The sequence below is a fragment of the Oncorhynchus mykiss genome, chromosome 3 (assembly GCF_013265735.2).
Source record: "Oncorhynchus mykiss isolate Arlee chromosome 3, USDA_OmykA_1.1, whole genome shotgun sequence".
Classification (NCBI taxonomy): domain Eukaryota; kingdom Metazoa; phylum Chordata; class Actinopteri; order Salmoniformes; family Salmonidae; genus Oncorhynchus; species Oncorhynchus mykiss.
In genome coordinates this window covers 27,110,858-27,127,596 of record NC_048567.1, presented here as the reverse complement: position 1 = coordinate 27,127,596, position 16,739 = coordinate 27,110,858, and the positions used below count along the sequence as shown (strand labels likewise).

The 16,739-nt window shown below is 42.9% G+C and overlaps 1 protein-coding gene across 1 annotated transcript; it reads left to right on the top strand.

The window, feature by feature from the left end:
* Nucleotides 1-108: 108 nt before the first annotated feature.
* LOC110516667 (D(2) dopamine receptor A) lies at nucleotides 109-16,513 on the top strand. Its single transcript, XM_036973704.1, has 8 exons — nucleotides 109-2,110; nucleotides 7,989-8,376; nucleotides 8,712-8,821; nucleotides 9,587-9,723; nucleotides 13,967-14,181; nucleotides 14,342-14,425; nucleotides 14,699-15,065; nucleotides 15,242-16,513. The coding sequence occupies exons 2-8, from the start codon at nucleotides 8,020-8,022 to the stop codon at nucleotides 15,436-15,438; spliced, it is 1,467 nt and encodes a 488-aa protein (XP_036829599.1). The 5' UTR covers nucleotides 109-2,110; nucleotides 7,989-8,019; the 3' UTR covers nucleotides 15,439-16,513.
* Nucleotides 16,514-16,739: the final 226 nt, after the last annotated feature.

The window sequence follows — 16,739 nt, the reverse complement described above, 5'->3', positions numbered from 1 at the left end:
TGGCATGTCCTTGAAATCGAGAGACCGGTAGATCTGAGAGTTTATCATGTGCAAAGTAAGGCCCTCTTCACTTCATAGTGTTGTCTATACTGTTTTTCTTTAGTCTGATAGACTATTTCTTAGTCAAATATCGACATTTTATAGCTATATGGCTACATTCTGATGTACATTGAGTATCATACCAGTCAAGTGGGGCGGCAGGGTAGCCTAGTGGTTAGAGCGTTGGACTAGTAACCGGAAGGTTGCAAGTTCAAACCCCCAAGCTGACAAGGTACAAATCTGTCGTTCTGCCCCTGAACAGGCAGTTAACCCACTGTTCCTAGGCTGTCATTGAAAATAAGAATTTGTTCTTAACTGTCTTGCCTAGTTAAATAAAGGTTAAAAAAAATAAGATTTAAAAAAAGTATTCCTGTTAGTGAGTTGTGCGTTACACAATCTTTTTTTATCAAGCTCTACTGTACTTCCTCAAGTTGTCAATGTGTAGGCTGTACCATTGTCTGGACCATTGTCTGTACCTTATTCACAGTCTCTAAGCATAGGAATGGTGTAAGCATTGGCTGGAAGGAGTTTACCCCATTGTGAAGTCCATGCGAGAAAGTGTGTGCATTGGCTATGTCCCGATTCTCCACTTTTTTCCAGAAGTGTACACTTGCACACTCCCTGTCACAGATTATAACGCATAGGAATGGTGTAAGCATTGGCTGGAAGGAGTTTACCCCATTGTGAAGTCCATGCGAGAAAGTGTGTGCACACTTTGGAAGAACGGTAAATAATTGGGTCTCAGCTATACTGTGTAGATCACATTATGCTCCCAGTGAGGGGCACCGGTGAGAGCTTTGTGCATGGAACAAATCAGCAGTCATGATCATTTTAAGTGAGTCATTTACTGAGATACTGTAAATGGATGAAGGGGTTTTGATTTGTACCTAATTTGTTCAAAGTTCAAGTAGCAGAGAAGCATGATAGACACAGAGAGGCTTAAAGGTCTGCTTCATTGGAGATAGTGTGCTGTCTTATCTTAACTTCTAAGGCAGGGGTAGGCAACTAGATTCAGCCGCAGACCCACTTTTGTCAGAGATGACGGACTGGGGCCTGCAAAATAATTCATACACTGCAAATTGACCAAGTAAGCCCAAAATATATCTTTTAAAATAAAGACACAATCACATACTGTATGTCTATCTTTTTATTTGTGGGAATACTTGGGAACAGATTTCCATTATTTTTAGAGGAATTCCTGCAGATTATAGTCCTTTTTTTTACAAAAAACTGAGAGGCCAAAATAAATGACGACTCGTCTGTTTGTACGATGAAAAACAACCTGAGTGAATAGCTGGCTTCATTCAGTACTTCACTGAACTATCTGTTATAATTAGGAGATATAATTCTTACTCTCACTGTGTTTTGAAGTGAGTTAAATGACATTGCCTATCGCATACTGCCTGCCCTCACCCATTGCTATCCCCGTGTATGCTTTAATGAAGCATATACATTTTCCCTTCGAATTGTCTTCCCCGTCTCATTTCTCTGATCTGGTTCTACTCATTGCGAGCGCTGCCAAACGTATATGGATGATTTTAATTTGTCGCACAATTAGAGAGCTTTTTACCCACTCGGTTCATTTGTTTTCATCTGTTTTTTTTCTGAATAGGTTTCAAGACAAGTGAGCGTCTCGTCTCCTAAAGAGAGTGCACGCACGCGCACACACACACACACACTGCTCACTGGATCTGATCCTAGGAACCACCAACGAGAGAGGAGGGGGGGAAAGAGAGAGGGAGAGTACCGCTAAATCACTTGGAGGAACGGACAGAGTGTGAAAACCAGAGCGAGGTGGAGAGAAGGGATTTACTGCTGAAGCACTCATTGAGGTGTAGAGGGAGTGAGTGTGTTGCATGTTATAGAGGTTGAGGTGTGAGCTCTGACAGGAGAAGGGTTAGCAGGCTCAGAGCACACTGAGTGGTGACTGACTGATTCACTCTACTGTCATTTTCCATTTTCTGCTTATTCAGAGTGAGTAGTGAGTGCATACATTGTCATACTGTCTGCTGTCTATTGCAGTTCTCTGTTCGGAGGGTATGGGACTGACTACCACTACAGCCGAGTGAGGGTAAGTTGCAGTTTAACCTACTTTTTTACTCATCATTTTGTTGCTATCTGGGTTGTCTCTGTATTTGTATGTTATCTGGTGTATGTCTGTGTGTACTTGTGCCCACATGAGTAGTTGGTCCTAAAATAACCACTCTATGAATAAAACCATGCTGAGGATGTTGTACTTCCACATGTCGAGTAGTAGTGGGATCTCTCTTTAATGTGACTTCAGTCCATGGTGTTACGTTTTATTGACGTTTCCCTTCACATATCTGGAAGTCCTCAACTATCCATTTGATCTCAACTTCTCGTTCCCCTCTTCTTCCTTGCCGTTTGAGCTTACTGACAATTATTCTGTCTCTCAGTATCCTTCTCTCCCACCGTTTATCGCAATATGTCATTTCCATGAGAACTCTTGATCTCCTGTCCCCTCTCTCCAAGGATATTTAGCTATAAGTGACCATACTACCACACATGAGACACGCACCTGAGTGTGGCTGATCAAAAAAAAAACGTTGTGACTAACCAGGCCAAAGCTGTGCCAGACCTGTCTAGAGTCCATGTGACAGACAAGGAGGGAGAGAAGACGGGGAGAAAGAGTGCATGGAAGGACAGAGCGATGATCCAGTACATGGGTTGTTGTCATTTAGAGACCCGATATTTAACAGTTACAAGTTAGGGACATATACTTAAAAGAATGAGGTGGCTGTTAAATATATTTTTCCAACACAACCATTTTTAGGGATTAAAGGCTTGTCAGAGAAAGAGAGATGAATGGGATGTTTTCCCTGAGAAGAGAGCAAGAGAGCGGGTTCTTATTTAATGAAAAGTCTGCACTACCTACTTCACAGGATAGTTTTTGAGTCTTCATCTGCATAATTTACTTTAAGTATGGCTTAAAGAATTGCTGACACATACAGTATTGAACAACAATGTTATCTCAATTCCCCTCTTTGACATATCTCATCTCTATCTAAAATTAGGTTGTTGTTTTTTTATCCATGAAACAAGCCTTAGAACACGCTTTGTACCCACTTTCCATAATTTCCCATAAGCACTGCCATGTAGAGCTTTTTCACAACAAGCCCATTTGCCGAACAGTACTGACAGTTTACCTTTGTTGTTAAACATATTGATTTCCTGTCAGTCAAAGGACTAAATGAAGTAGGATACAAATATATAGTAAATACGAGATACAAAGTATACTCCCTTACAAAAAAGATTGCTGTTTTGAAACTGCAGTTGATTGTGCTATTTTGGTCACAGTAATTGCAGAATATCTGCAAAATGTCTGCAGTAAAAAAAACTTATTTTGGATGCCGTATTTGCAGCATACTGCACTCTAACTGCAGTTATGCAGCAGTGTACTGAAGTTATACTGCACTCTGACTGAAATCTTTTTTTGTAAGGGTTGAAAGCAGATGCTTCCACAGAGGTGTGGTTTCTGAATTGGAGATGATCGTGGACTACAGGAAAAGGAGGGCCGAACACACCCCCATTCACATGAACAGGGCTGTAGTGGAGTGGGTCGTGAATTTAAAGTTTCTTGGTGCCCACATCACCAACAAACTATCATGGTCCAAACACACCAAGAAACTTGTGAAGAGGGCACGACAACACCTTTTCCCCCCTGGAAACTGAAAAGATTTGGCATGGGTCCCCAGATCCTCAAAGTTCTACAGCTGCACCATCGAGAGCAACCTGACTGGTTGCATCACCGCCTGGTATGGCAACTGCTCGGCATCTAACCGTAATACTCTACAGAGGGTAGTGCGTATGGCCCAGTACATCACTGGGGCCAAGCTTCCTGCCATCCGGGACGTCTATACCAGGCGGTGTCAGAGGACAGCACAAAAATTGTCAGACCCCAGTCACCATAATAATCATAGACTGTTCTCTCTGCTACAGCACGGCAAGCGGTACCGGAGCACCAAGTCTAGGTCCCAAAAGCTCCTTAACAGCTTCTACCCCCAAACCATAAGACTCCCGAACAATTAATCAAATGGCCAACCAGACTATTTGCATTGAACCCCCCCCCCCCCCCCCCCCCCCCCCTTTTTTTACACTGCTGCTACTCGCTGTTTATTAAATATCCATAGTCACTTTACGCCTGCATGTACAAATGACTTTGACTAACCTGTACTCCCACACTTTGACTCGGTACTGGTACCCCCTATGTAGCCTCATTATTGTTATTTTATTTTCAAACTTTAGTTTATTTAGTGAATCTTTTCTTAAGTCTATTTTCTTAACTGCGTTGTTTAAGGGCTTGTAAGTAAGCATTTTGCGGTAAGGTCTACGACACCTGTTGTGTTCTGTAAGTGTGACAAATAACATTTTGATTTGAATTAGTTGAGCAATCACCGTCCCATCATGCTTAGGGTCACGTATAAAAATGCTGGGCAGGCCATTATTTTGGCTACAATGGCTATCCACAGGGCACAAGTGGTCACTGAATGGTTGGATGAAAATGATGTAGAGCCATATTCCATGGCTGTCTCAGTCACCAGATCTCAACCCAATTGAACACTTATGAGAGATTCTGGAGCAGCTCCTGAGACAGAGATTTCCATGATCATCAGCAAAAGACCAAAATTATGGAATTTCTCGTGGAAGAATGGTGTTCGCATCCCTCCAATTGAGTTCCAGACACTTGTAGAATCTATGCCAAGCCTCACTGAAGCTGTTCTGGCTCGTGGTGGCCCAACACTCTATTAAGACACTTTATGTAGGGGTTTCCTTTATATTGGCACTTACTGTACCTGTAGTATTTCTGATTGTCTTAACTTTTTAACCACAACTAATAAGCTGTGCCTTTTCAGTCATTTTTTTTCTTCACCTCAAACAAAAAGTAACAAAGTCTGTTTTTGTATTTTAAAAATCTTTCCAGCACTCTCCCCTTCGATAACCACGTAGCCTGGAAAATGTAATGCTCTGAAACTATATATCCTGTGGAAACATCATACAATACCTGAACGCTTCTTCTCCCTTGCACAAATAAAGCTGTATGTCTGGAGATCACTGGCACGGGAATCTCTGAGGGCCCAGAATAGTTCGTACAATTTTTAGAAATAGAAAGTAGAAATATTGTTTTAATATACACATAAAACAATAAGAAAAGTGGCATGAACAGTGGCCCATTGGCCTTTATTTAATGATTTTTGCTAAAATATTTTTTTTATAGTAATATATAATCAGCCTTCGGCTGATCAGTGGGCAACGGCTGGCCCTCCTACCAAGATGGGCTGGCCCGGTTACATACATCTTAGCCAAATACATTTCAACTCAGTTTTTCACAATTCTTGACATTTAATCCTAGTAAAAAATTCCCTGTCTTAGATCAGTTAGGATCACCACTTTATTTTAAGAATGTGAAATGTCAGAATAATAGTAGAGGATGATTTATTTCAGCTTTTATTTCTTTCATCACATTCCCAGTGGGTCAGAAGTTTACATGCACTCAATTAGTATTTGGTAGCATTGCCTTTAAATTGTTTAACTTGGGTCAAACGGTTCGGGTAGCCTTCCACAAGCTTCCCACAATAAGTTGGGTGAATTTTGGCCCATTCCTCCTGACAGAGCTGGTGTAACTGAGTCAGGTTTGTAGGCCTCCTTGCTCACACACGCTTTTTCAGTTCTGCCAACACATTTTCTATAGGATTGAGGTCTTTGTGATGTCCATTCCAATACCTTGACTTTGTTGTTTAAGCCATTTTTCCACAACTTTGGAAGTATGCTTGGGGTCATTGTCCATTTGGAAGACCCATTTACGACCAAGCTTTCACTTCCTGACTGATGTCTTGAGATGTTGCTTCAATATATCCACATCATTTTCCTTTCCTCATGATGACATCTATTTTGTGAAGTGCACCAGTCCCTCCTGCAGCAAAGCACGCCCACAACATGATGCTGCCACCCCCATGCTTCACGGTTGGGATGGTGTTCTTCAGCTTGCAAGCCTCCCCCTTTTTCCTCCAAACATAACAATGGTCATTATGGCCAAACAGTTCTATTTTTGTTTCATCAGACCAGAGGAAATTTCTCCAAAAAGTACGATCTTTGTCCCCATGTGCTGTTGCAAACCGTCGTCTGGTTTTTTAAGGCGGTTTTGGAGCAGTGGCTTCTTCCTTGCTGAGCGGCCTTTCAGGTTATGTCGATATAGGACTCGTTTTACTGTGGATATAGATACTTTTGTACCCGTTTCCTCCAGCATCTTCACAAGGTCCTTTGCTGCTGTTCTGGATTGATTTGCACTTTTCACACCAAAGTATGTTCATCTCTAGGAGACAGAACGTGTCTCCTTCCTGAGCGGTATGGCGGCTGTGTGGTCCCATGGTGTTTATACTTGCGTACTATCATTTGAACAGATGGACGTGGTACCTTCAGGCGTTTGGAAATTGCTCACAATGATGAGCCAAACTTGTGGAGGTCTACAATTTTTTTTCTGAGGTCTCGGCTGATTTCTTTTGATTTTCTCATGATGTCAAGCAAAGAGGCACTGAGTTGTGATAGAGTGAATTATAAGTGAAATAATCTGTCTTTAAGCAGTTGTTGGAAAAATTACTTGTGTCATACACAAAGTAGATGTCCTAACCGACTTGCCAAAACTGTAGTTTGTTAACAAGAAATTTGTGGAGTGGTTGAAAAACAAGTTTTAATGACTCCAACCTAAGTGTATGTAAACTTAAGAATGCATCAGATGACCTGGCCTCCACAATCACCTGACCTCAACCCATTTGAGATGAGTTTCACCTTAAAGTGAAGGAAGAGCAGCCAACAAGTCCTCAGCATATGTGGAAACTCCTTCAAGACTGTTGGAAAAGCATTCCTCATGAAGCTGGTTGAGAGAATGCCAAGAGTGTGCAAAGCTGTCATCAAGGCAAAGGGTGGCTACTTTGAAGAATCTCAAATATAAAATATATTTTGATTTAACACTTGTTTTGGTTACTACATGATTCCATATGTGTTATTTCATAGTTTTGATGTCTTCACTATTATTCTACAATGTAGAAAATAGTAAAAATAAAGAAAAACCCTGGGATGAGTAGGTTTATCCAAACTTTTGACTGGTACTGTATGTAAATTAGATATTTCTGTTTTTTGAATTTATACATGTCCTAAAATAAGAGGTCACGAGGTCTTTACATTCCTGAATGCACTGTACATACAGCGTGGTATAGGCTAAGTTATCACCTGATGTAGGTTAGTAAGATGGTATGCTTCTGATGTAGGTTATATTCTTCTCATGTAATAATAATATATTATTATCCTGTCTCCCACAGAAAACGAGTCTGTGGGATCCATTTTAGAATGAGGCAATAAATGTGTAAAAATGTTGAAAAGGTCAAGGGGTCTGAATACTCTCCGAATGCACTGTATGTAGGCTGGTGTAGGTATGTAGGGTAGTTTAGAGGGACAGGGAGGGAGCTTTAGATCTCTCCCTTTAATTATGTATCTCAAAGCCAATCTGAAACATTGGAGTGTAGAGGTGCTGTGTTCGAGAAATAGGCTAAAGGTGGAGTGAAACTGCCAATCGAATGGAAAAAAACACTGTAATTCACTTAAAGTAGAAGAATATGGGCATGTAATAGATGCTTTTATCCAAAGTGACTGATGCGAAGTAACAACAAAGACATTTGATATGTGTGGCCCATATGGGAATCAAAACCACAACTGATATTGAAAGCGCCATGCTCCAATCTATAAAGCCATCAGCACCGGTTCGGTATCACATCCACAGGATGTACAACTCCAATCTGCATTGAGCTGAGATTGTGGAATTGTACATATATCTACTGTATGTGTTGTATATACAAGGTACAGAGTTTAAGTGCTTTGTGTGTCTAATTATGAGTTATAACTCTTGATGTTATTAGTCTCTCTTGTTACTTTTTCAGACTGTTCCAGACTCTCTCTGTCCAGAGGAGCATGATGACTACTTTCCCCAATGAGACAGGCTTCTCCTCCCTCTCTCCATCATACTCCCTCTCCTCTCCCACACCGTCCCTCACCTCCAACCCTTTCTCTTCCTTCTCCCTCTCTACCTCCTCCTCCTCTCCGTCCAACTGCTCCAGCTCTCCGTTGCTCTCCTCCCCTCCCTATAACTTCTACGCTGTGCTGCTGGTGCTGCTCATCTTTTGTGTGGTGTTTGGCAACGTGCTAGTTTGTGTGGCGGTGTCGCGCGAGCGTGCCCTCCAGACTACCACCAACTACCTCATTGTCTCCCTGGCCGTGTCTGACCTGCTGCTGGCCATCCTGGTCATGCCCTGGGGCGTCTACCTGGAGGTGGGTGGGTGTGTGGGTTCGTACGTAAGTGTTTCTATCCATCTGGCAGCCAGTGTTTTTCTGTCTCTCTTTCATTTGTCTGTCTCGTTCCCTGTCTTTTTCTCCTGGGCTATCTACACTAGTTCATTCGTAGGTGTTTCAAAAGCCCTCTCAGATAATGTCACGGTAGCAGTCAATAATGCATCAGCATGGCTGTGTCTCTAATGGTACCCTATTCCCTATGTAGTGCACTCATTTTGATTGGGGCCATGAATTACAAACCTCTGCTGTTCCGGAACACATGTAATAATCCCTCACGTGTGTTATTGTTCATACTGTATGTGTCCCTTTCCTAGGTGGTAGGGGAGTGGCGCTTCAGTCTCATCCACTGTGACATCCTCCTGACCCTGGACGTCATGATGTGTACTGCCAGCATCCTCAACCTCTGTGCCATCAGCATTGACAGGTACTCACACTCTTTATATCTATCTACAGAATCTATCTATCTAACTACAGTATCTATCTACAGTATATCTATCGCTCTATCTACAATGTCTGTCTGTCTCGCTCGCCCTCCTCCCATCACTCTCTTCTCACACTGTCTTCAAACTCTGGATTGATTTCATTGTGCCCTTGCAGCGAAAACATACTTTAAGGTGATGGTCATGTCTCCTGATGGGAAATTTATTTTTTTATGGTTTGTTATTTTTGTTTTCCCATCAGAAAAACATTTCCTGTCTTTTAGTGCACCCTCATCAACTTCGCAAGTATCATCTTCTTAACATGAGCTCATTTTGTCCCACCAAATCCTTCCCCTTTCAAAACCAGTGAAAGAAATTGACAATTTCAGCAGCCTCAATAGTTGTAGCCTAGTTTGTCCCATTGTAGATTGATTCGCTCTGACTGTGAAGCCATGTCTCAGGGCTTAGTGTGGGTACTGTTCTTCTTTCGTATCTGTCACTGACCACCAGCCCTTCGTAGGGATGACAGTCTCCTCTCCTCACACCGGGCTTTCTATGGATGGCTCTTAGAGTGGTTTGTCACGCTGCTGCACCGTGAAACTGACTTGGACAGCTTTTGTTTGTGTTCGACCGGTGAATGAGACTAACTGACAATGCAACTGAACTGTGTGTGGGCGGTGGTGGGCAAGGTGTTTGTGTGCGGGATTCTTTGTGCACACGTGCGCGTGTGTAGGCGTTAGCTCGAAAATACTGCATGTGTGTGTGTGCAGGTACATGGCGGTGGCGATGCCCATGCTGTATAACACCAGATACAGCTCCAGGAGGAGGGTGGCTCTGATGATTGCTGTTGTGTGGTTCCTCTCCTTCGCCATCTCCAGCCCTCTGCTATTTGGACTCAACAACACAGGTATGTCTGTCTCTGTATATGTCTCTCAGTCCCCCCCCCCCCCCACAGAGAAAACTGAATAACTCCAAAACAGTGAAAAGATTGGTCCTTTCTGTCCGAATGTCATCAGTTTAAGAGGAAGTGAAAGACGAAACACGATTCTGATAAGACTTCAGTTTTTCTTGGGTGCATACTGCTTGCTTGCATAAGTGTCTTAAGGTAACATATTTCACACGCTTTCACATTTTCCTCAAGAGATGCTGAAAGAAAGAAATATTTCTCCACTCCTGTTCCCGAGACAAAATGTTTAATTTGTTGTTTAATTTCACTGCTTGAAATGCAGATTTCTGCAGGAGTTAATATTGTATTACGCTACAGATGAGCGGTTATAGGCCTACAGTCAGTTTATATTTCAGTTACTATTCCATTTAACCCATATATTTAAATGAGGTAAATTCTGATTATTCATGGTTCCTCATGAGCGGGATATCAAAGGTGCATGTCAACAGCTTATCCCGGATAAGACCTGAAGCGAGATATGAGCTACTGTTATTCTGTGTGCATGTCAATGACTAGGCCGAGGCTACAAAGAAAGCATTTCCCCCCCGTCCTGAATAGCTGCAATTTGAACGAATGTTCCAAAAATATATACAGTGGGGCAAAAAAGTATTTAGTCAGCCACCAATTGTGCAAGTTCTCCCACTTAAAAAGATGAGAGAGGCCTGTAATTTTCATCACAGGTACACTTCAACTTTGACGGACAAAATGAGGACAAAAAATCCTGAAAATCACATTGTAGGATTTTTTATGAATTTATTTGCAAATTATGGTGGAAAATAAGTATTTGGTCACCTACAAACAAGCAACATTTTTGACTCTCACAGACCTATAACTTCTTCTTTAAGAGGCTCCTTTGTCCTCCACTCGTTACCTGTATTAATGGCACCTGTTTGAACTTGTTACCGTATAAAAGACACCTGTCCACAACCTCAAACAGTCACACTCCAAACTCCACTATGGCCAAGACCAAAGAGCTGTCAAAGGACACCAGAAACAAAATTGTAGACCTGCACCAGGCTGGAAAGACTGAATCTGCATTAGGTAAGCAGCTTGATTTGAAGAAATCAACTGTGGGAGCAATTATTAGGAAATGGAAGACATACAAGACCACTGATAATCTCCCTCGATCTGGTGCTCCACGCAAGATCTCACCCCGTGGGGTCAAAATGATCACAAGAACGGTGAGCAAAAATCCCAGAACCACACCTAGTGAATGACCTGCAGAGAGCTGGGACCAAAATAACAAAGCCTACCATCAGTAACACACTACACCGCCAGGGACTCAAATCCTGCAGTGCCAGACGTGTCCCCCTGCTTAAGCCAGTACATGTCCAGGCCCGTCTGAAGTTTGCTAGAGAGCATTTGGATGATCCAGAAGAAGATTGGGAGAATGTCATATGGTCAGATGAAACCAAAATATAACTTTTTGGTAAAAACTCAACTCGTCGTGTTTGGAGGACAAAGAATGCTGAGTTGAAGATGAAGGGCATTGAAGATGAAACTTGGCTGGGTCTTTCAGCATGACAATGATCCCAAACACACCGCCAAAGCAACGAAGGAGTGGCTTCGTAAGAAGCATTTCAAGGTCCTGGAGTGGCCTAGCCAGTCTCCAGATCTCAACCCCATAGAAAATCTTTGGAGGGAGTTGAAAGTCCGTGTTGCCCAGCAACAGTCCCAAAACATCACTGCTCTAGAGGAGATCTGCATGGAGGAATGGGCCAAAATACCAGCGACTGTGTGTGAAAACCTTGTGAAGACTTACAGAAAACGTTTGACCTCTGTCATTGCCAACAAAGGGTATATAAAACTTTTGTTATTGACCAAATACTTATTTTCCACCATAATTTGCAAATAAATTCATAAAAAAATTGATTTTCTGGATTTTTTCCCCCTCATTTTATCTGTCATAGTTGAAGTGTACCTATGATGAAAATTACAGGCCTCTCTCATCTTTTTAAGTGGGAGAACTTGCACAATTGGTGGCTGACTAAATACTTTTTTGCCCCACTGTATATGGCGGCAGGAACCTTCTCTGTCTGTCAAATAAATACATTTGATTTGTTGTAATGGATATTTCCGTAGAAGCAAGACGCAGTCTTACACATTGCATTGGGGCAAAACAATTAACGTTGTGTGTGATGGTGTAATCTTTATAGTTATGCTGCCATATAGCCAGCAATCTGCCTTCTGTTTAGCCAACGTTTCCAATGATGTCGAGAAAAGGACATTAAACCGCTAGACAACCGCCTCGTGTCGTGCTCATGTTTGCCATAGCCCACGGTTACAACAGACAAAGAACTACCTTTGTTTGAACTGTGTTTTTTTTGTGTACACGCGGCTGCGGAGTCACGGGTTAACTGAGCATCAGCTGAAAGGAGGCTAGTGGATCCCTCATGCACAGAAATCTATGTATTTTTAGCAACAGCAAGTCGGGTTCCAGAGAATCCGGAACCACAGTCACTCCGATGAATCTATTCAATCACACGTGCTCTAGTCTCATTCACTCATTTAAGTCTAGGAGAGACATAAACATGGCCCTGGAAGCCCCCCACGTGTGCAGAAACCCCACACTCCTTTATGTTATTAGCTATGTAAAATAACCATTGCGATCTTCCAGTCCATCTGTAGTCAGCCTGGAAGAAGATTTGCAGCCCTACTGGATATCTGGGTATCACCAGTTGGTGAGAGACCGAATGAACAATCAGTTAGATAGGCCTACATCCTGTTTAATCACGACGAACAGCTATGCAGTCACTGCCATCACTAACACCACACGCACATGAACACACAGACACACTACTGCTTACTAACAGCTTTCAGCTCTGTGTGCTTTTAATCAGTCAACAAGTTTCAATGGAAGAGGGGCTCATTGATTGGCCTGTCAGTCCACATCCACAATACAGAAGGTTTATCAGTGATGCGGGCTGACATTTTAAGTCGGATAACGCGCACATCATCATGTTTTGCTCAAGATGTTATTTAGATATTTTTTTAAAACTATTATTGCACTGTCTCGCCGGAGCTGTAGCTCGTGCAAAACGAAGCGAATATCACACTACCTCATCCCCATATTGTTACTTATCCTCTTCCTCTTTTGCACCCCAGTTTCTCTACTTGCACATCATCATCTGCACATCTATCACTCCAGTGTTAATGCTAATTTGTAATTATTTTGCTTCTATGGCCTATTTATTGCCTTACCCTCCCTACTCTTCTACATTTGCACACACTGTACATAGATGTTTCTATGATGTTATTGACTGTACGTTTGTGTGTAACTCTGTTGTTTTTGTCGCACTGCTTTGCTTTATCTTGGCCAGGTCGCAGTTGTAAATGAGAACTTGTTCTCAACTGGCCTACCTGGTGAAAAAAAAAAAAATATATATATATATATATATATATATATATATATATATATATATATATATATATATATATATATATATATATATATATATATATATATATATATATATATATATATATATATATATATATATATATATATATATATATATATATATATAATTTTTTTTTTTTATTTTTTTTTTTAAATTTTTTTACAGTAAATGCTCTACGGCCACTTCAGATATCAGATTGACCATGCAGTGCCTTTAATCTGCCTGTTAACATTCAGTAACCTTCGAGAGACCCGTCAACACACCGCTGGGAAAACGAGATGATTGGCCTTCAGGGTCACCATGTGTCCTATAGAACGGCTATGGTTATACTGTATATGGGGAAGCTTGCGTTTATTGGATTGGACCTACCATCTAAACATCCAATTCAACAGAAAGGCACCTACTTACAGTGTACAGCATATAGTCATTTGCTAGCAGCTGTATACTGTTGAAAGGGTTCAACTAGACTGTAGTGTGTTGTGCGATAGGCCGTGGCCTGGCCTTATAAGAAGCAGATTTGATATGCCTTTCAGACGTTGCATCCAGCCTGAATATGGAGAGAAACGGCCAATGCCGGATGCTTATGTACCCGTCTTCTCTGGAGCTAAACCAGGCATTTACTTGGTTGCCACACCATTACGGAGTGGACTTTGACATATTTTTAACAGCTAGGGTTGACATCTTTGGCTATCTGACCATAACTCTAGAGGAAAACCTCTCTTGCTTCCTCCTCCCACCTGTCCCCACTCCCAAACAACATCTGTGTTTCTATCCACCTCTTCTCATCCCCTTCACTCCATCAGCCAGTCGGGAGGAGACCAAGTGTGCCTTCGCTGACCCGTCTTTCGTGGTCTACTCATCCGTGGCCTCCTTCTACGTTCCGTTCATCGTGACCCTGCTGGTGTACGCCCAGATCTGTGTGGTGCTGCGGAGGCGGGGCCGACGCACCATGCCCCGCAGACACGGCCTGCACCCACAGGGAGGAGGCAAGACTGGGGAGGGCCACAGGCACAGGAAGGTTCATGATTAGTCAACCAATCTATCAGTTAACTAATCAGCCAGTCATCAATCAATTAACCCCATAAAACAGCCAGCCAATAAATCAGAGGCAGGATGAGGAAGTGAAAAAAGCTTGATTTAAAAGAAAAACGTTCTTATCTTTCCCTTCATCCTCTCAGAATAAGTCTACCCTCCCTGAGGATGTGAAGCTGTGCACTCTGATCACGAGGCCCCCCACCACCGCCCCCCAACGCAAGAAAGTGGTAAGTCGCTGGAACACTGTGACCATGAAATTGGATTACGAAATCTCCTATAATATGAGCCTTAGAACTACAGTACATATCTCTACATTGCTTGCTGTTTCTCTGTCTCTTATTTGTCTTTCCCTCCCTTCCCATCCTTTCTTCCTGTCTCTTGTCTCTCTCTCTCTGTCTGTATCTCTCGCTCTCACTTCGTTTTTCTCTCTATCGAGCTCTCTCTCTTTTTTCTCTCTCTCACCCCCTCCTCTCCCTGCCTCTCTCCCCCTGCCCTATTAGACGTTAGTGAAGGAGGCAGTGGTGCACCCCCTGGAGGAGGAGCCGTTGGGGTGTGGTTTCCTGTCCCAGTTAGACCAGAGCCTCCCCCCACCTCACCCTTCTCACCGCCCTCCCCCCTCCGGACGAGCCACCAAGATCTCCCTTTCTATCTCTGTGGTACCCGCGCCCTTCCCGTCACCGTCGGTGGCACCACGCTCCACCCTCGTACCCCGCCGTGCCACCTTCGAGGATGGCATGAGTGGCCGCGAGCGATGGAGGGAGCGCAATGCAGACAGGGAGAAGGGAGCGATGGAGAAGGAGAGGGTGAAAGGGACTCTGTCGCAGCAGAAGGAGAGGAAGGCGACCCAGATGCTGGCTATTGTGCTAGGTGAGAGAATCAGAAGGAGACGATGAGGGTGGCTGAATAGAGAATGTTTCAGCCAGTCCCAATTCACTCCTTCCCCCTTCCCATTGGCCTTTCAATGTTTGATGATCTGAAGGGAAGTGGCCGAGAGTGAATTGAGGCCTGCTCACACTCTTTCATTCTCCTTCCTTCTCCATAAGGTGTGTTCATCATCTGCTGGCTGCCCTTCTTCCTGACCCACGTGCTGAAGGCCCACTGTGGCAGCTGCTGTATCGCCCCCTCCCTGTACAGTGCTGTCACCTGGCTGGGATACCTCAACAGTGCCGTCAACCCCGTCATCTACACCACCTTCAACATCGAGTTCCGCAAGGCCTTCATCAAGATCCTAAACTGCTGAGTACAGGGAGGAAGGGGATGGGGGGAGAGTGGGAGAAAGTGTGAAAAGTGTAGAGGGGCAAAAAAAAGGTCAGAGACTTGAAATAAAACTAAAGAAGGGAAAGAGAGGGGTGAAAACAAAGACCAGAAGGGAATGGAAGGAGAGATGGAGGGGAAGGGGGGGACAGAGAGAGAGAGAGTCAACAGAATATTTCAAACAAAGCCCCCCAAAAATTGAACAGGTCAAACAGAAGAGCAAGTGAAGCAAGACCGATATACCAAATCAAAACAGACTTGGGAATTATAAAGGGGTTATGTACACTTCTGTAAATCTAAAACATAGCAGGGAGAGAGTAATATTCTGAAGGTTCTATGGGATGGGGTAGGGCACAAACAGTGGCAGAAGACTGTCCCACTCCTTTTGGGGATGACTAAGTAAGTGTATTACTCTCTGATACCCCTCTGAAGTATACTGTCTGCAGACATTGTCATTTAATTAACAGAGTTAAAACAGGACAGAGGTAATATTTTAAGGAGATACACAATAAATCTGCACAATTGTTCTCCAATAGCAGTCTTGTTGCGTCGTCCCAGTGTAAACATGCCTGTAAGAGATGTATTATATTAAGAATATGTTGGTGAAGATATGATGCCATAATAACATGGTGATATGATGCAATATGATAAGCGACTAATCAAGGTTTGTTCATGAGGTGTATGTATATATTGTTGTTTAGAGTGTGAGCTCTAAATATCTGTATTAGTGTTATTGTACAGATAAATGTAATAAATGATGTTCTACTCATATTGCTAGTCTGTCAAGTTTTCTGTACTGCAGGGTTGGGGTCAATTTGAATTGAAGTCAGTCAATTCTGGAAGTAAAGATATTTTCCAATTGATTAATAACGCAGAAAAAAGGTGTTTTCATTGACAACTTAATCTATGTTTTGGATTTTAAATTCAGATCACTTCCTTAATTGACTGACTTCAATTCAAATTGACCCCAGCCCTGCATTACTGTACTGGTCCAACAATGGACAGAAATGGATTAATTGACTAACTTGTTTTCAAAACTGTTTAAATACATTTGCTCTCTACGTTGATCTCTGGCTCTTCTCTCATCGCTTCTTTAAACCCTGTGGTGGTGAAGCAGTGTGGATGCTCCCCGTGCTTGTGGTGGTGAAGCAGTGTGGATGCTCCCCGTGCTTGTGGTGGTGAAGCAGTGTGGATGCTCCCCGTGCTTGTGGTGGTGAAGCAGTGTGGATGCTCCCCGTGCTTGTGGTGGTGAAGCAGTGTGGATGCCCCCCGTGCTTGTGGTGGTGA